At 46.8% G+C, this 20,810-nt stretch overlaps 1 protein-coding gene across 8 annotated transcripts in view; it reads right to left on the bottom strand.

Moving 5' to 3' along the window:
- Positions 1-20,810, bottom strand: part of TOX2 (TOX high mobility group box family member 2) — a 150,690-nt gene that overhangs the window by 44,425 nt on the left and 85,455 nt on the right. For all 8 annotated transcript variants that reach the window (XM_080403787.1, XM_080403786.1, XM_080403791.1 and 5 more), the window contains exon 3: positions 17,491-17,736. In XM_080403787.1, the coding sequence (XP_080259913.1) occupies positions 17,491-17,736 (246 nt within the window). The remainder of the gene's footprint in view (positions 1-17,490; positions 17,737-20,810) is intronic.

The following is a 20,810-nucleotide window of genomic DNA, read 5'->3' on the forward strand; positions in this document are numbered from 1 at the left end:
TGCTGCCCTTTCCTTTCTCACATACCGGGTGCAGAGGCTGCCAACCACAGCTACCCCCTGCTCCCCCAGCCCCTTCCCTCCTGCATCCGCCTCTGCTCATCCCGCGCCGTCAGTGCCTGCCCACCTGGGACCAAGACTGGTTACCCACAACAGCATCTCACTCCTAACTTTAGCTGCTCCTTGTCATCTTCATGTCTATTCATGTCTCTTCAGTGTGTTACAAAGACAGAACGTGAATTTTTTCATTAACCTTCACTTTCAACATGCAACTGCTCCTTTCTGCTGAATAGCTGGAAAAATTAACATCTGCGCAAACACAGGCACCGGAATGTGAACTGATGTGTCCGAGCTGGGTGTCCAGCCCTCCTTGAACCCCTGCGGAGACATGCGCCTCATCCCAGGGCAGGTATCTGAGGCAGGTCCAATGAATCACACTCCAGAAGAGCCTCTTCGCTCTCAAAGAAACCCGTGTCACCAACTGAGGCCTGATAAGTGACTCCCACTCTGGGTATCACTCCACAAAGCTGGTTTATTAATGTAGGCATTTTCAACCTTTGCAATGCTTTTAACAAAATGGCCAGGCTCAAAGCCTATTATTTTTTATACTCCTGACTCAACCCTGCCAGAGCCCTGGACTTGGCACTCTCATTCTTGGCTTTGGCTGCAAAACCTTTTTTTCTAAAGACTCTGTAAGCTGCCGTCTCTTAAAGACTTTTCAAAACCGTCAGACCCTCCAGCAAGAAGGGCACTGTCTGTACCCAGTGCCTCTGGCCCAATCTCCCTCGGGGCAGGGGACTTCTTCTTTTCCTGTCTCCATGTTCTTAGTCTTTTGCGTTTTGAAGAAGTCACCTTTGTACTATGATCAGGTGCCTTCAGTCTGGCCCATGTTAGGCTGTTCAGATGTTGCAGTGATACATACAGGGAAGAAATGACCTAGGAAAAGGTTCCTTGGAGGAAACAGTAAACCCAGCATTCCTTGAGCTAATGATATTTTCCATAACTTTGGCTCTCAGCTCTTGACAAGACCGACACGTCTTTGTGTAAGGGAGAATCAAGCTCCTGAGGTCTGGTTGTAATATGTATTGATTTTAATGATCCATGGTTTTTAAATTACTGTAGATTATGTACTACAAAGGAGCCATCTTGCTACAGCCATAATTGTAGTCATTCATCTAATTTTTCCCCAGCGAACCCTCAATGTCAGCTATAACTGAAGTCCAGTTATTATTCATGATGTACACGGCATCAAGAGTGTGCCAAGTGATTGATTGGGTGTTAAAATTGTTACTGGCCGCTTCCTCACACCTATTTATTGTAATCATATGGCCAACTTCCCACACACACCACAAACACTGCAAAAATGTAAATACAATGGAACATGGTTTAAAATTATTGCAAGAACCCCACTCCCAGCTCCTCCCAGCTCCTCCTGGCTGGAGAGCTAGCTCCACTTCCACGCACGCGACCTCCAAGGACAGCTGAATAACAGAGTTCAGCATCACCCAGGGGACACAACAGCAAAAAGTCTGCTTGTAATAACTAAAACCTTTGACCATTCACAGGCAACAGTAAAAATCAACATGAAATTCACGGCCACTAGCACTTCCAGAGAAGTGCGGTACTTCTCGGTGAATGGCTCAAATAAATCAGCATGGCTGAATTGTTGCTGACTGCACTAAATTCATTGTACTGTATATGACTTTTCTACTTCAGTGAGAAAGCAAAGCAAAAGGGAATGAAGCAAACTGTCACTCAGGAGAATTCCAGCTCCAATCAACCATTATGGATCAGGAAATCAAAATTTTCAGCAGGCCCTCAATTGAGTCCTGGATTTTTGAGGCGTAAGACCCAAAGCATAAAATAAAAAGGCAGGACTGCCACAGACAAAAGTTTTCCTGTGCAGACCTGAAGTTATTGCACACCAGTCATGTGTACAGACATGCACATACACACTCATGCAAGGAGCTTGCAAATGCAGCTCTGTGTGATCCTAGCAGATTCAGGGGTTTTCCCCACAAATTCTTTGAAAATGTACATCAGGGAAGCTCTGTCAGGTCACATTTCATCAACGCTCTGTGGCTGTGAGAAGCCAGAGAAAAACTACTTTTAGAAGTCCTGCTTGCTGGGCGCTGTGCTATTGCACAGGAGAGTTCCTTCCACAACCAGCTTACTGTTAACAAATCTTTACAGCAAAACGAATATCCGCTGGGCTAGCAGAGGAAACGTTTACAGACCCACGCTGCTTAGCCACACATGCTCACATCCCATAAATCAGGAGCGGTATTGCTCTTCCACTTGGCATTAGTACAATACCTTCATCAGGGCATACTACTTGGTGCTGAACCTCGGCTTCCATCCCTTCAGGAATTGTATTTCTGCCTTGTAAAACAGCATGGCAGAGCCACAGATGCTGAATTATAAAAGAAGAATGTTCAAAATCAGCCGTACCCTGGGTGAGACAGGGATCTCTAATCTGCCTTGCAAATGCCCTGACACATTTTGTATGGGTCCCTAGCACTACCAGGACTCCCCTGGTTCAGTATTTGCTTTTATGGAAGGATTAAAACCCCTTTTTCTTTCTGTCTTGGCATTGACTGTTTGGATGTAAATCTTTGGGCAACTCTTGCTTAGACGCTCCATAGATGCTGTAGGGCGCATCTACCGGCCACCACAGCAGGGCTGAAGTTCTGCCAGCAATGGGCAGCCGCTGAAGAAGCAATGACCCCCCCAGGAGGACAAAGCAGAGCAAAAAGTGCTGGGTGCTCTCAGAGAGGATGGAGGCAATAAAAGGACCCATAAGTGCAGATCCTTCTGGCCTTCCATCTGCAGCATGGATCCATTAAAATAAAACTGCTTCTTCAGTTAGAGCTGCCTGGTGGTAAGACCCCCCAGCGAGAGCCCTGCAGTCACTTCCAGGGCCACGAAGACAATTTTGTCTCCAGCAAATACCTGCTCAGTGACCAGATCATCTCTGAGCTCCACGGTGGGCTTCACTTCTGGGCATTTCCCACAGACCTTCAGACCTACGTTCCTCAGAGAGGCCTGATTGTAGCCTCAGATTTGTTATTAGAAAATTGTGTTCTTATGGGACAGTTGCAAGGGGAGCTAGGCTGTGGTACCCACAAATCCTATCATGAAATGTAAGCTTAAAAAGGAATTTTAAAATTAGATTTCCCAAAAGAGAGAACTTAGCCAATACTTCCAACCAAACCGAAGCCAGCTGGCTGTGGAGGCTGAGCAGTGTCCTGCCTCATCATGCTGTGCGAGAAGGCAGGTACTTTCCACCTCATCACGCCTGCCAAGACATGGAAATCGAAGCAAAAATTCAACTTCAGTTGCTGATATCAGCTTTGGGTTTTGTGGGGGACAGCTGGGAAAAGCTATCCCATTTTCACGTCTTTTCCTCTCTTGCCAGAACTGGATGTTCTCAGTTCGGCTCAACATGAACATGAAAGTGAACAGGACTTGTCTTGAAAGGGAAGTGATTTTCCTGCAGGTAAGCATGCCGCCTCCTCCTTCAGATTAAAGCTAACCAGATGGCCAACTGTCTGTAGACTGTTGCTAAAAAACACAGGCTGAAATAATCAGAGAGTCTCTAGGACCGACAGAGAAAACTGATATAGAACTGGAAATGGACCATAAAAAAGCCCAACCAGCGAGAAAGTCGGAGCTGTGTGCAGGGTTGTCTCCAGCAGTGGGCAGAAACCTTCTGCGATAAAGCAGGTGGATTTGCAACAGCAGATGGGTGTTTGGCACTAAGAACATGAAACCTTCGCTGCATTAGCAACTGGAGCTCTGCTCTTTCAGAGACCATTTCTGCACATGCAAACCAGGTGAACACAAAAAATGCACTTTCAAAGACATGGCTTGCAAAGGCTGCTCTATCCCAGCGGGCTGGCGTCGGTACGAACTGGAAAAGAGCAATGGGACGTTCTCTTTGCCTTAGAGAAAATTATGTTGATGAGATAAATCACAAATGTTTCAAGTAATAAGGAGTTATTAATACCATGAGGTTGAATTTGGGAACGTGCCCAGATCTCCATCCTTACCCTGACAAGGTAAGGAGGATCCAGGCTTTGGATGCAGAGGGAAACTACCCAGGTCCGGCTCGCGATGCCATGTAGCAAGGGCAGCAGGGTCAGGATTGCTTCAGCCACTGTTTTTTAACAAAGGTCTATGGTGACATCAGTGGGTGTAAACACCAGGAGCCCAAAGCAGACACGGCCCAATTCTGCCTTCCCCTGAATGAGACACGACACAGATGAGATGGGACCTGGTGCTCCCCAGCTTCAGATTAACGCCAGTTAGAAATCAGCTTTGGATTTATTACATGCAAGAACTGCCTCCTCCTCTCCACCATCATCCATTTTAACATCTACTGCAGCAACTCCCCATGTTTTTGGTGCATCCATAAACATTTTAAAAATATCTTTTTGGTGTTTTTACTTTCACCCTCACTCTCAGTGAGTCACAGAGTTTATCTTGGCCTGTGTGGAAAAAAGTATTCCCTTTTATCGCCCTGAACTTCCAAATCTCAGTTCCCATGAAGTGTTCCTGTTAAGGAACACTCCTGATCTAGCTGTTCTCTCATTTGTTCTATGCACTGTTATAATTTCAATTATTTTATTCACCTCCTTCTTAAACGTAGTATCTGCCACTGTAAAGAGCTTTCAGGCCCATGATAATTTCTGTTTCTGTTCTTTGAGCCTCTTTTTTTTCCCTTCTCCTTGCCTGAGACAGGCTGACCAGTACAGTACACAGGACACAAATCTCCAAATCTCTGCCACGAATTTCTCCTGCCCTTGTCCCTGCACAGGGTTTTTTTGGGGAGAAACCCATGTGCTTTCTGGCAGTTAATTCAGAGCACTGCAAGCTTTATGAATTGTGAATATTTTTCTCCTCCACGTGCATTAATTCAACATGTATCCACGCTGAACAAACTGCCATATTGATCCTGCAGTCCATTTCCCTCTTATGTTTAAATCTTCCTGAATTCTCTTTTTCCTGTCCCAAATACGTCCAATTTCTTTGTGTCACCCTCAAATTTTACTCCTCACTGCCTACATCCAGCATTGTTAATAACAAAGCATAAACAACACAGCATCCAGGGCAACAAAAAAAACCCTTGAGAGATCCCCACAAATCATCACGGGCATGGGTCTTGCCTGCCTGCCCCAGGTGCTGCACTGCTGGTGCCTGGAGGGGAAGGGAGCAGATCCTGCTCCCCCCAACAGCACCACGCTGTCTAACAGCTGCCTCCTGCAGTTACAGGACATCTTGATCTGTAATGAGAAATGCCCACTGCAAGAGAGGTAAGTGAGAAGTATAACACTGGCAATTTCTACGGATGTTGAAGAATTGCAGCAATACACTTCTCCCTGCCTTGCGTGGCAGTTCAGAGAGACCAAACAATTTCTATGGTGTAAACGGAAGGTTCCTAATGGGATTCTGCAGAGCTGGGAGACAAATATAACAGCCATGCAGAGCATTAAGGAATGCTTTCCAGCCAGCAGAGGCGAAGTGAAACACTTGGACATATAGCATTACCAACTGGCTCGCTGCCATGCATCAGATACAGAAACATTTTTCTCTTTCTGTGACAAGCTGCATCTGTAGCAATCATTATGATTTCTCCTGACATTGCATCCCACACCTCTTCACAGAGGCAGGACTCAAGCAGCATTCTTCATTTAAATGGTAACTTTGGTTTTCCTGGGCTCTGGGGATGTAATGCGTGGCAGCCTGTGCCACCAGGGCAGAAGGGAGGGCTGCTGGGCGCTGCGTGTTGCAGGGTGTGCTTCACAGGGTCAACACTTCTGCTCTTCTGCGGGGGTCTGAATTTGGCAGCTGGACCTACCAGACCCACACCCACCCCACCAGAGAAATGCAGGAAGAGATTTGGGGTATTTGGTGAAGAAAGGGCAATCTGACTCCAGATCCATGTTTATATTCTCTCCTGCTCTCTGCTGTCATTCACACTAACAGCAAACCCCACTGAGTCCACGGGCAGGAGAAATCTCCCCTAAAAAGACCAGGATTACCATTTATATTTACCAGCCCAGGAAATCTTACCTACCAATTAGAAACGGTTTCTCCCTTCGCGCTGAGTGATCAGCCGAATGACTGACGTAGCTCTTTGATCTCCTCATTGCATAACAAAGCCTCTTACAGCCTATTATTTTTATTGTAAGCGCTTTCTGTTATTTGCCTCCAAAAACGGCTCCCATTTAAATAATAAAAAAAGACTTACTCAACGTGCACACACCTACAGCAGCGAATAGTCATCATAACTTCTACAGCTGAAACAAAAGCCATGGAAATTTCCATCCTTTTGTGCTCTCCCGCCCCGGGCGTGTGCTGGCTGCAACCGAGCTGCGGGGTCGGACTGCCTCTGCCTCCAAAACCAGCCACCACTGGGCCATTTGGGCAGGAAACTTCTGGAAAGGCAACCGAAAGCAAGCCATGGAACGCAGCGTGTGTGTTGATTGGAAACAAGCCTCAAAGTTGCACAGACTCTCCTTGTCGGCAAGGAAAATGTGGGGCGATGAGTAATTGCTGGAGCAGGTTAATGCAACCTGGTAACATGCAAAGAGGAGGCAAATGACAGCGAAGAGATAAATATGATTGATCTAAGGGATAAGGGCAATTAAAGATGGGCTGCAACATTGATCAAAACGTGCAAGATGGATGGCAAAGAGTTGCCAGATATGCTACTTTAGTGGGATAATTGACAGCACACAGTTTTTCCTGCATCAGAGGCGCTGCTGGTTAAAACTGGCAAAAAATTATTCTATTTACAGCTGCTTGAAGCACTTCAAAGAAGACTTTCTGTTGTATTACAACGTGGGGTGTAAACACATGGGAGCATGAAGACTTGACGGTGTGGCGGAGGTTATGACACAAATTAGAAACCTTCATTTGTCTTCCAGAGGCTCTTCCACATGGCACAGACCCACAGCCACATCTCCTCGTTATTCCCAAGGAAACAAGCACACACTGCAAAGAGGGGAGGGTAGCACAAGAGAGAAAGGGCAGCAAACAAGGTGAATATAGGGTGCAAGCACCCAGTGGGATGGAAGGAGCTCCATCTATTTGGCAAAACCACCTTCCCCACATCAGACCATTACTGCCAGTCCAGGCAGGTGTCAATGAAAGCTCAGCTTTGTTTCACAGCCCTGTGCCGGCAGAAGTGACAGGCAGTGAGCAGGATGAAAGAGAAGATGCAGACACGCGCCTTGGGGATTATTGATGCCTGGAAATGATTGTATTTTCCTGTGTGTGACCCAAACAAAAGTAAGACCTCAGATAACCTGCACCACTGACTCATGTGCACAAAATAAGGCACAAAGACAGCATTTTGGGGAGGGTGGAAGCTCATCTGGGTGATGAGCTGCAAGAGAGCTGAGCGCATTCAGTGGGAGGTGATGGAAGCAGCAAGATACTGCAGCTCTCGCATGAACTTTTTTGCAGTCCTGATACATACACAGAGCCCAGGCTGCTGGTCAAGCACAGGTCTTGGTTAGCAGAGACCCTGGCAACACAGTAGCATTACCTTTTCTTACTGTTCCCAAAGGGGCTGGGGTCTCTGAGGTCCAAACCAGACCTAAAACCATCATGCCAAAGACAACCAACCTTTAAGCAAAGACAGTCTGTGATGTAGTTTATCTCATGCTGCAATTAAAGGCAAGATGTTTTGCAATGCCCCAAACAAATTTGCATGGGCAAGGGTAATTTCAACATTTTCTGGCATTATCTGACTGTTCCATCTTTTTATCCTTTCAATTGCAACCTTTTGGCATAATGTCCTACATTTTTACAGACTGTGACAAGAGGTAAGAAGGTGGCAGAGATGGTCCCACAAGAACGCCAGAGGCCAAGCAGCTGGAGAAAGCCCATATAGATGCACCCCCCCTGCTCCTGGGGCCAAGGTGACAAATCCCCGACAAGGAGATGGGGGGCATGCTGGGGCACTCTTTCCCCAGAGCCACATACCAGACTCCAAACAAATTCTTCTCCAAATCTCTAGTTCACTTTTTCAAAGCACATTCTCATTTGCAGGGGTTTTTTTTTTTGATGTGGGCAAAATGTACTTTTAGCCTCAGCCAGAAGAACTGTTCAGGTGGGTTTGCTAAGGAGAAAAAATGTCATCCTGCAGAAGTACACAACCTAAACCGAAAGGGTTAAACCTAAGCTGAGTAACAGGCATCCATCCCATGGCTGCATCCGACAGACACACGCATGTTAAGATCAGAATCAGTTCTTTAAAAAGATCCACCCCGTACTTCCAACATATTTACTCCAGTTGTTTGATATTGTTCTGAAAACGTCCTTCATTTCATATTCATCTTATCCGCTACTATAATTCACAGATTTTATTTTCCACTATACTTTTAATTTATATCATGTTTTATTTATACTACTGTCTTTTATGAAACCCCAAATTTCAAAACTGACATAAGCATTACACACATAAAGTAGACTTCTTATTATCAACATGGCATAGGAGACAAAAAATGACAGGAATAAATCTTAGGTTTTATGCTGGTGAGACATTCTGCAAAGTAAGTGACATTTCTCAGCAATACAAATTGTACATTAAAAGATAATTTTCAGAACATGATACCAGCTATGGAGTGCAGCCCCATTACGCAAAGTAATACTGGAGCCGTGCTTTAGCAAATGCTGTTTTTATGTTGTACTAGTTTGGCACTGAGATTGCATCAGGTCTTGTGAGTAGACTTTGGAGTGATTAAGTTTACTGTGCACAAAAACCATTTATTTGGCAAACCGTCAACACGGTGTAATTGATATTTTAATTACACTACTAATACATACATGCTGTTCACAACGAGCCTCCTCATTGGCATTACATAAACCATGTATTTATAGTGTTGATTACTGTTCCAAAGAAGTTTACTTAAATGCAGACTTAAATGCAATTGGTAGTATTTTAAATTGCTACAAAAGCAAACCAAATTGTTTCGCAAATGCTTAATGGCAGCAACGCGCAGCACAGTGCAAACAAGAGGGACCGTCTCACTTGACATATGTTCTGGGGATAACGCGTGCACCCTCCCCACCATTATGGCACGGTTATTTTATTGCTGATAAGGCGACTCTAACTAGTGCGACTACCCTGGAGGCACCAGCTTATCAGAAAGATAGTGACCAGCTCAAGGAGAGGAAAGGAAAGATTAGGAGGACGGATTTCTATGGAATAGTTAAAAGGTGCAACACAACCGGACGACCATGTGGCACAGAGATGCTGCTTAATGGAACCCCCACCACCTTGGGATGGGACCTGCTGTCTTTCTGGCCAAGCAATGAGTAGGGGGAGATAAGGAGCCAGTTTGCAGCACAAAACCAAAAGAGACACAGACAAGAGAGACACTTCTACAGCCAGGCATGGGATGGTGCCGTAGCTATGAGCACGTTTTAGCGCTTTCCTACATCCTCCTGTTATGGGGCAGAAAGAAAAGGGTGGACGCGAGCATGTAGCAGTGGCTGCAGCAAGGAGGAGGATGGAAGGGGAAGAAGAAATCTAGACACTGGTGTGATGAACAGGGCACGCAGCATGAGAACACTGTGTTTTACAGGCAGCAGATCGCCTGTGCACCTCTGGCAATTGCTTTGCACCTCTATATTATTTTTCTGTCACCTCTGTAGGTAGTAAGCTCTCCAAAGTAGGGGTATCTCCTCCCTGTAGGTTTTGCACCATGTCAAGCAGGTGTGGCTCTTGCCCAGATATATATATATATAATATACATGACGTCACAATTGTAACAGCATGTAACCATAATAATAATGATAATAACAACAATAATAACAATGCAATAATATAGAGTAACAACAACAATAATAATGATTATAGTCATGCAATAATATAGAGCAAAAGTAACTTATAGGTGGATATCACAGAAAATCTCCCAAGGGTGAGACCTCCTAAAGGATGCAGTAATCCCACGTGACTCATCCTTTGAGAGGTCCAGGTGGAATTTGTCACATTGAGGCAGGATCCCCTCAGGCAAGAACCCGGCACCAGCTGGCAGAAGCCTGCAAAGCTTGGGAAGACCTTTGCTACGTCCCAGGAAAGACCAAGCGCTTTGTGTGTATCGCAGGTCTCAGATCCCATCTCCGTAGAGATATGCCAAAGGGAAACCGGGCCTGAGAGGTGCTGATCACCAGCCAGATCCTTCCACAAAGTTTGAAGGCTGCAATCAAGCCTCTTTTCTCAGATGATCCGGGCTGCTAGGAGGAGACTGTTTGCAAAGGGAAACCCCACTTTAGAAAGCACCAAGGAGGAGATGCACAAAGACATGAACAGGAGCAGCGTCCCCCTTCCCAGGTTGGGTATCTACCTGCCTTTTGGAAAGGCACTTCTCAACAACCTGTTGGCCATTGCCCTATGAGTGCAACAAGCTCCGGCATCAGCAGCGCAGCTCCCCATCTCCTCACCTCCTCCCTGCACAGCACCGGCCCGCCACAGGCAGGGGGAATGCTGGAGGGGACGTCCCAGCACGACACAAAACCAGGGTTTTACACCACTGGAAAAAGCAACTTGGGTTATTGCAAAGCAAATTACTTTGTTAATTCATTTGTTAATTAGCCATAGAGGATGGACAGTGGGAAAGGGGAGCTGGGACTGCATCTGCCCCTGGAGAGGCTGCTCTGGATGAAGGCTGGGGTGTCACCTCGCTGGGGGTCACCTGAGACCTGGCAGTGTCCCCTCGTGCCCAGCTGAGCTGCTGAGGAGCAGTTCTGCAGGACAGCAGCTCTGAGGGGTTTTTGGGAAAAAAGGCAGGTTTCCATGCAAGATCCCCACCCTGGCAGGTGAAAGTCACCCCGTCCCAGACCCGGCAGGTCGAGGTGACACCTTGTCCTCCTTTCCCTCATTTGGTGAGTAAATCTTGCATTACCAAGCAAAATCCACATCTGCTTTGCTTCTCAGCTATCACAAGAGCTCACTCGTGTGAAAAGTGTATTGTGACACCTGACTTTCTCGTATCTCAGAACTGGGATACCCATGGGTGAACTCAAGGACCGACCACACAAGCGTACCGGTAGGAGCTCGGTCCCTCAGGTTCCTTCTTCCAGTGCACAGCCCCTGTAAGCTCTGCTGCTGCTTGAGCACTCGCCGAGCGGGGACCCGAGTGTGACTCCCAGCACCTCAGTTCTCTCCCAGCGACGCCTGGCAGGGACCGCTCAGACACATCAGCATCAGCTCTGTGAGCAGAGAGGCTGCTGCTCTGCAGGGAGCTTGTACCGGTGCTCAGGATGACGGGGAAGCTTTGGGAGAACCTCTCCCACAGAAGAGGACCCATATTCCCATGGGAACCCACATGCCTGCAGGCACCAGCTCTGCACCTGCATCGCCAGCCTCAGCAGTCGCTTTGAGAGCACAGGCAGGAGCAGCAGCATCCCCGCTCTCCCCAAACATGACAGTGAAAACTTCAGAAAGTAACTATCCATACGTGCCCCTTCCTCCCAGAGAGCATGTTTTTAAACACATACAAGAACAATTTTCTCTTTGATTGGGAATCTTGTCTCCCAGGTTCCAACCTGGAGTGAAATCTTATGACAAAGCGATAAAGCTCAGGGGGAGGCAGGGAGGGAAGGGGGCTTTCAAATGAAAATGCCAACAGATACTTAAAGCCAGAAGCATGTGTGGGTGTTGCTAAATTAAGCTCGCAAGTAGGTGGGGCAAATGCCTTAAACAGTTTGTGAAGGTAAAATAACGTTCATTAAAAATAGAAAAACAACTGAAAAAATATCCTTTGTATTCAACTTCACACTCGTACATCATAATGTTCCAGTAAAAGCCCATTTTCCCTTGAGATAATAAAAGAATTGAATTTTTCCTTATCGGTCATCTATTTTTCTAGCTAAAGCTATTACTCCCTCTCTGCGGTTGCTAGGCAACAAGAAATATTAATAGCAGCTTTTATTAGCTTAGCTTTAGCAGTGGAGTACCAGAATGAGAAAATGGAAAACATAAATGTGTTACATAAATCTTTCAACCTTTCAGGGTTTGTGTTAGTCTCTGTTTTCATAATGATTTATTGAAGTGATGGTTCATTTATGAGAAAAAGGAGTGTGAAATAAGAAAACGGAACATTACCCTGAAGGACTGTTTGAAAATAAATAATTATAGGAGGTGAAGAAAAGCTGTTTAAAACCATTTTTCTGAGTTTTATAAAATTTAAAAAGACATATTTCTTTCATTTATTGCCTCTGAGAAAAACACTAGCAGGGAATTGCAAACAGGGCTCTGTTTAATACAAAGAACCCTTCATGTATGGTTGTATTATTACTATTTTCCACCGAGGGCTCATGTTCAGGAGTTTAGTTTTTAAATACTGAACCATTAATAAGCAGAAAGCCAAATTAGTCAAAATCTAAAGCACGCAACACAAAATTGCCAGAGCAATCTTATCCAGGGCTGGAACACAGGGGACCCTGCTGAGTTGCTGCTGCTGGTGACACACAGCAGCCTGTGGTCCGACGGAGCCGGCTGAGCCGTGCCCGGCCGTGGCTCCTGCCTGCTTGCTTGTTCATTTATTTATTTGTTAAGGCTCTTCCAAGGAGCATGAACTTGCTCTGAAGGGCGCTGCTGCACGGACATTGCATTGGGATATAGATTATCCCAAGTAACTTCTTTTAACAGGCAGTGCTTCAGGATGATTGGAATATTGATGTATCGGAAATATTTACCAACAACACACAAGCTGCGTTGCCTACCGGGATCACGTCCCCCCACAGCCAGGCATGCGAGCCCCAGCTCTGGGAAAGGGCTACCTTTCCGTTCCACCTCCCACGCGGGAAGCAGGTGGGATGCTGCTGAGCTGTTTGCTCTCTGTTCCACAGCAAAGCATCGGGAAACAGCTATTCAGGCTGCAAAGTCAACCAACTGACTTTCCAGGAATTTCAGGGTTGTTCTCATCCTTGCTGCCACAGTTCACCCCCATTTACCCATTACCCTCTACGTGAACGGCTTCCACAAGTAACTTGGAATTTGGTATTTGTACACCATGAATGTGCTTTTTTTCCACTGAAGAGTTTTAATATTTTTCAGATCATCTGCTTTCACCCAACAAACTGAAACGAAGAATTTCCAGGCTGCGGCCACAGCCTTTTTTCACTTGCACCAGCTTGCTGCGACAAGAAACAAGTTACCGCACTGGGCTCAAGGAAATGTTAGTGCCTCTAAAACAGTCACAAAGGTCTCTCACCGTCAGAAGCACCAGGAAGATGCAGACACCGAGATAGTTGCCAGCCTTTCCAATCAAACTCGATATACCTGCTATAAACCCAATGTTTGCTCGTAACAGCTGCCACACATCCGAACTGATGCTTCCCCCACGGAACAGGTGCAGCTCTGCCCTGATTTCACCCGGGCACAGCGGAGCAGGAGCGGAGCGGGGCGGCTGCAGCCCCACAGCACTCGCCATGGGAGAACAGGCTGGTTTTTCAGCGTGCCCCAGCGTGGCGACGTCCTTTGGCCAGGCCGGGAGCAGCACATGGTGTCGGGGCTCCCGGCAGTGCTGGTGGGCTCGGGGCAGTGCTGTCCCCCCGGCCAGGGGCTCCCAGCTCCCACCACCCCAGCACCAGGCTCTGTCCTACCCAATAAGCAGAGATACCCCCAGCCTGCTCAGCTCCTATCTAATATTTATGGAAATATGTTTGCACTGCGTAGAAATTCTTGGGCTCTGACCTTGATCGCCCTTTGTTTCTGTCAAATACGTTCTGCCAAATCCCTTCTGAGATCTCATTTATTCACAGCAGCTCCTTAACCCAGTGGGCACCCCACCTCACCAGCAATCGCTGCCCCGATTCCCAACGTCTCCCTGCCCCCTCCCCTGTTTTCCCCCACATCCCCGCAGCCCCCTGGTCCCAGCCCTGGTGCGGTCCCAGCCCAGCAGGTCTCCCTGTGGATCCCCAGAGGGTTCAGCAGCTACTTATCCACGCTGTAACACTGCTGGGATGTTCACAGTGAGCAAAGTCATACTCTTTCCAAGGAAAACATCCTTTTTCCTCTCTGATTAATTTCTCTTAAACATTCCCATTTCTCAATGACAATCACATCTCTCCCATTTTCTTTCCCTCTTGCCATTCCTCCTCTTTCCCTCCTCTTTTCCCATAGCAAAAGAGAGGACAGTAGAAAAACAATATCCGCTGTATTAAGAATTTCCTGTTTGTTTCTTGCCACCAACACAAAAAATATCATGCCTTCCCCAAACGAGCCAGTCCTGCCTCCACCCCAGCCTCCCTGCTCCCTGCTCCACTGGTCCCCCTAACATCACCTCCTCTGCCATCTCTTTGCCTACTCTTGCCCATCCATCCCTGCTCCTCTCCCCATCAGGTTCCTGCATCCTACCTTCAGTGTCTGAAAACTCCCTAACTTCTAAAAACTGGTGGTGGTAAAACAAAAAAAGGAGATAAAGTGACAGAAACAGCAGTGAAGAACTGTGTTACATAAATGTAGACTGGTCCATGGGGCAGAGTGAAGTGTGCGGAGGTTGGTGGCGTGGAGGATGCTCTGGCTGTTGCTGCTGAAGGTATAAGGAAACGCAGAGGTGATGGTGGCCTTGGTTCTTCCCCAGCAGGGTACAGCTGCTTTGCTCGAACAAGGGGCTCCAGCTCCTGACACCCCATGGACAGGCTGGAGCCAGGTACAGGGTCTAGCTTGCACCAAAATCCACCTTCCCTCTCCAGCTCTCACCCTGCCATGGGAATTTCTGCGCTGATTTAAACTCACTCTGACTTGATATTCATCTGCACAATGGGAGCAGCAGCCTCCTCCCTTGCAGAGGCACTGGGAGGCTTAATTCAATCTAAGGATGATGTTGGGACATCCCAGGACAAGAGACAGGCCAAAGGGGACAGTAACCTGCACCTGTATTTTCCTTATTCACTTCTGAACTGCAGAGGAAAATACGAATCCCCAGTGCTACTCCTAGCTCACGTCTTTTCAGCAGCTCGAGATTTTGTCACGATGATGCCTTAAAAAAATACCAAGTCTTAAAAAAAGAGTTTTTTAGGGAAAAGTCTGACCAATGTCTAAACACTTTACCTTGAATTGCTTGTCATTTGTCACTGTATTCAAACCAAGAGACACGGCAGCCAAGGCAGGAAATAGCTGCCTATGCAAAACCGGGTCCGAACTACAGCGAAGAGCAGCAGCAAGGAGCCAGGCTCCCGGCTCCAGCATTTGCATGAGCGATGTCGGTCCTGGAACAAAGACAAAACCCCCGCACGCCTCCGCGGCGCTCAGGCGAGGCTCGCTCCCAGACTGGCTTCCCGTCACTACCCGTGCGGCGACACGTCCTCTCTGTTTGGAAGCGTTAGCAAACAAGCCCCTTTGCTGATCTGGAGGCTCCTTGCTGCAGACTCCCACCCGAAGGTGGCTGGGTGCAGGGGTGCAGCGATGCCTGGAGCAGGCTGGCATCACGGGGCCAGCGCCGAGCGGGCTGCAGCGCGCTGGGCACGAGGTATTAACCATCCGAGTTTAAAAATCTGCTCTGACTCCGGGATTTTATTGTGTTACCTGCATGCGCTGCTCCCTTTACCACTAATGGGAGTTCCTATGGGATGAACGAGGCTGTCATGGGCTGGAGGTGGAGTAAGGGGAGACTCAATTTGGGTGTCCAAAAAAAAAAGGGGGGTGGGGAGGGGCTAGAAGGTGTTACCTTTCAGTGGGAGAAGTCTGACGGCATGGAAAAAAGGCTTTAACGGGGGGTAAGGCAGGATACAATTTGGAGCTAAAATTGCAAGGCGATTCGCTCCCTGATCTGCTTCCTCTGCTGCTGGGACCTCTGAAGATGTATTACAGCTCCACGGGTTTCCGCTGGAAACGAAACAGTTTCAATCCACTATCGGCTGGAAAATTCAGGGTTCACTGGATTTTTTATTTTTGTGGTAAGGGGCAAACAAATCTTAATCTCTCTATTCTACGTTTACAGCCCACTAAGCCCCCTTCTTATCTTCTCTGGCTCAGTCCTGATTTATTGTCACCATGCTGCATTTGTAAAACAGTACCATAAAGTAAGAAAGAGAACATTTCCCAAGGACTACTCCAAAATAAATTATTTCAGACGTACAGAAGCTGCTTAATAAATCCCACTATTCTTGTTTCTTTAGGTATTTTAGAAAGTGATTTATAAGTGCAATATCACCTCTCAAAGATGAGACAATCAACACAGGATAAAATTACCGTGTTATGAAAATAGGGGTCAGGCAAAGGGGCTGTGCTTTGAATTAAACCAAGGGAAAATATTTCATCTGAAATTAACTCTTTTTGTCACTGAAATGAATGTTTTAATCACCTAAGAACCTAAAAGCTAACACAGAGGCCTAAGTAATATTTAATTCCACAGAAATATGCTTGTGTTCAATATTGATGGGCAGAACATGATATTTTTCTTAAACACACTAACAATTAAACTTGGAGACGCATGAAGACTTTAGAAAGCCTTGGGATTTTCCTAGACTAAGAGATAATATCCCATTCAAATATTTAAATATCACTACCTTTCATACCGTTATCTATTCAAGCAATCAACACCAAATGTTCTCCAGCTAGCGGAGTGCAGACTCGCAGGCATGCTATTTAAGTAAAATTAACTCTGTTTGATATTGATGCCATCCAACGGTACCCATGAAAATCAATGATTTTGAGAGAAACAATGCAGAAAACTAACCATAGGGCTAAATCTGCTAAAGAGGAAAACATTATTAAACAACAACAGTATTAATTCAATACCACTGTCAAAATCAAGTCGCAACCTTTCCTCGGTGCTGCTGATACAGAAGCATCGTAAGGTCTAATTGGCCCTGAGGTTTCTTCCCAGAGCTGCACTTTACTTCATTATCCCTGCCTTATTTATTCTTACAGAAGAGTCATTTGAAACTTCACAAGGTATCTCCTTGCCACGGCGTGAGCCAAGAGGCAATTTGAGTGTGCAAGTGCAAGGAGGGATCTTGTTCCCCTCAAAATCAACAGGACACGCTTTCCCTTCACACTGATGCTCCTGCTGATGCCGCTGGGGCCACCCTGGCAGCAGGACACAGCAGTGATGGGCTGGGAGTTTTTCCCAGCAGGATAAAGGATGCAGGGCGTAGGGGTTATGAACCAGGGGCTTCAGCTGGTCACCTTCACGTGGGGGATGGAGCACGTGCACTTTGCTCAGTTCAGTGATGACGTTACGTACACGGAGGAAAGCAACTTTCCCCCTCGACTCTTGAGTAGTTAATAAAGCTCAGGAAGACACCAAACTGGAAATACAAAATTGCCACCACGACCACAGCCATGCGGCATCTGCCACTGCACCCTGACCTTGGCAGGCAGCAGGGCAGTGAGGCTGGGCTGTCACCAGATCTTCCCGACCCCCAGCGCAAACAACTTGTTGTAACATCCTTTGACATTCAATTGACTCAGAACTCGAAATACAGAGCAGCTTGAATGAAAGGTAGTAAGGGGGAAAAATCACTGACCGTGGGTAGCTGGCTGGAGAGAAGATGCCCATCCTGACTCAACATGTTGGAGACCATGATGGCCGGCAGGTCCATGTTCTGGTAGGGGTACGCTGGTATCAGGCTGTTTGGAGGGAGGCTGTGGCACAGGGAGTGATATCCAGTTTCGTGGTCCACCAAGTGCAGGAGGGAAGGGTCAGGGAGATTTGGAGGCGTTATGGGAGGGATCTCATAGTCTTCGTTGTTCTCATTCTGACCGTTATACGTCTAAAACATGAAAAAGACATTTTGCAATGTATCACTGCCATGTTGCTTCAGCAAAGAAAAACAATTATTTGTGTAAGAAATACAAAAGCACATCCCAGGGAAAATGGTTTTGCTTTAATAAGACATCTCTAGTCCTGGACACCAGCAGGCTGTAACTAGATGGGAGCCAGGTAGTGAGTGTGGTAGCAACACACCATCTGTCAGGGACACCATGGGTCCTTGCACAACTTGGATCCGCCCTGGGCACCCCCAGTGCTCCCCTCTCCCACGCTGCATCCCACCAGTGCATCTCTAGTGCACCAAAGCCTCAGCAGAATTCTCCCTGCCTGGACCACAGCCAGGCAAGCTATGCTCGCAGAGCCCACAGCCGTGAAAGAGCACGGCCATTTCCCAACCTGCTGCAGCATTTTTAAGTCAAAAGTCTTTCTCTGGGCATCCAGCTTAGCTCTTATGGTATCTACAGTTTGTATTTTCAAGAGTTTTTATGAGAATTAGCTCCGCAGAAATAACTAGTACGTGGGAACAAAATTCCTGTTGATTCCTCACAAACTCCAGCACAGAAGCTGCAACCAGGGAGGGAGAGTTGGAAAGACAGCCATCGCTTTTTAAAAAATCCGTTAAAGAAAGCCTGCATGATCTACCACATATGGAGATTTGTCCTTCCTTATATCCTTATCCAAATTTCCTTCGGACAAGTGTTCCCTCACCTCCCTACCAACGGTCTCGTGAGGTGACCACAAACACAGAGATGTTGGTACTCCTCGTGCTTCCCATGTTTTCTGGTGGCTTGTTTACTTCTAAGTGTTCCAATTTATATAGAGAAAGAATATGTTATTGCACCTGTGCTATCGTTTTCACTTCAGACAAAAACATATTTGCTTCATAATGTAAGTGTGAATTTATCTAAAATTATTAATTATCAACACAGAACATAATGAGTCTCTGGCAGAGGAGGCTTATTCTAAACATCTACTGTTTCACATATTATTACAGCATATGAAATTCTGATTAGCCATAGTATTATACACATGGATTTTAAGCTAAATTTCCCCGATCACCTAGTTTCATGGTTGGATTTTGACTTAATACTTGATTTAAGAGCAAAACCCCAGATGTGTGCAAAACCAGTTAAGCACTGTAGGCTTTATTAATCCATTGCCCCAGAGCTCACATTTGGATTCATGCTCTTCATTGCCCCAGACTGCAGGTAGAAAACCCTTAATAAAATAAAATAAACCCCATATTTAAGTGGAATACAGAAGCCAGTGGGAGAGGCAACGGGGAGCAAGGAGGTATCTGGATAGTGGAAGGGCTTGCAGCAGGAGCACTGCCTGGGAGAGACGGGTGTCGGAGCAGGGGCTGTCGGAGCAGGGGGTCACTCCTGCCTCACCCCAAAGCTGGGGCTGGAAGCAGCCCATCCTCTGCTAAGCTGAACCCCTGCCTCTCACCCCGCCTCGTCCTGCTGCAAAGAGAGACAGAGAGAAGAGCAGGCAGCGCACATCCCACCCCAGCCTTCACGTTCGCCTGAGATTCCCACCGGCTGGGGGTAATCAGGAGTGCGTGAGAAATACAAGACAGAGCCCGGGCTGAGATAGCCCTGTACCAGCCGTTACTGTTCGGGGCAAACCCAAGCCCAGCTGCTTTTCCAGGCAGCCGCTGTCTAGCAGTGGCATTACACGGGGCAGGCAGGGGGCTGAGAGGATGTACACAACAGCAGACAGAGCGATCCCCTTTAAGACGTCGAGTAGTTAGGTTTCCATTTGGGTTACGCTTTTTGAGGTACACTGATTCTTTCCCAGTTATTTAAGAGGATTTCACTCCATGCTTTACAAAAAGGGATTTAAATAAATCATTGCACAGCAAACTTGTTCCTCCAACTGGTTTATTTTGGTATCAGGTATATAAGCAAGTGGCTTTACTGTACTTAACTAAATTATGTAAAACCCACTCAAAGTTTCCTAAAGCTCTCTTCAAAACTACAAGTTCCCTGTGTTGCTGCCGAGCAGCTCACCGAAGGCCTTTGAGGTGGTTTTGTGAGGAGCACGAAAGCCCAGCGCCCCGCACATTTCTGCCTCCTCTATTCAGCCCAGGGGGGGAAAGAGAAAAAAAGACCTGTTTAAATCACAAAGCTTTCTGAACAGCTACAGTATTGTGCAGACATATCAAAATTACAATCAAAGCTGTACACAATCAAAATCAGATTAGACAATATCCAATCAACAGAATCAGACTCGGTGCCTGCCAGCTTTTACACCCTATCGCTACGAACAATTTTCCAAAGCAAGCCGTGTTTATTCTATATATGTTTTAAATAGATTGCTAGAAAGATAAGGAAGGGAGATGAGACAGATAGACACTCGGAAGGCAGGAAAGGGGGGTGATTTATTGTCACACACGGTGCCTACTGACATGTCTGAGGTGACGCCTCCGTCCCCACGAAGGGTGGTCTCACGCCGCGTGCACAAAAGCCGTCATCTCAAGCCCTTTGCCAGTAACACCCAACACTCCTTTCTACCACCATGTGGGCTACGCTGCAGATTATATTTCCTATTCTTATGTTAATTTGAATTAAATTAAACAGCCAATTATATGTTATAAGGATACATTACAAATTAGATTAGTGAGCTGGTTTGAACCCATTCATCCCGCCAGGACTCCAAACGCAATTGCACAGAAGCTCGCTTTGCTAAAAGGCTGCCCATTACAGTACACAAAAAAGCACGGAAGATCTAGGATTTTCCACTGTCAAACAGATGACAGTTGTTGTGATTACACATTATTCCTCTTAAAATTAAACCACTGAAATCAGCTGAAACAACAAGCCTCTTCTTGCAAAGCCACTCTCGGCTCGCGCTGCAGGGCAGATGGGTGCTGCCTGGAGTGGCAAAGCTCTGCTTCTGCCTGCAGCCGGATAGAGCAGCAGGATGGAGCCAAGCACCCCCAGAGAGGGGACTGTGCCTCTTCTCTGACTCCCTCCTTGCCCTCAGACCCTCATATATCTCTCTGTGCTCCAGTTACAGGGGCTGTGCTGCAAGACCAGGCACCAGGCATGGACCAAACTGTCCTGAGCACAG

The sequence above is a fragment of the Falco punctatus genome, assembly GCF_963210335.1.
Source record: "Falco punctatus genome assembly, chromosome: 10".
Classification (NCBI taxonomy): Eukaryota; Metazoa; Chordata; class Aves; order Falconiformes; family Falconidae; genus Falco; species Falco punctatus.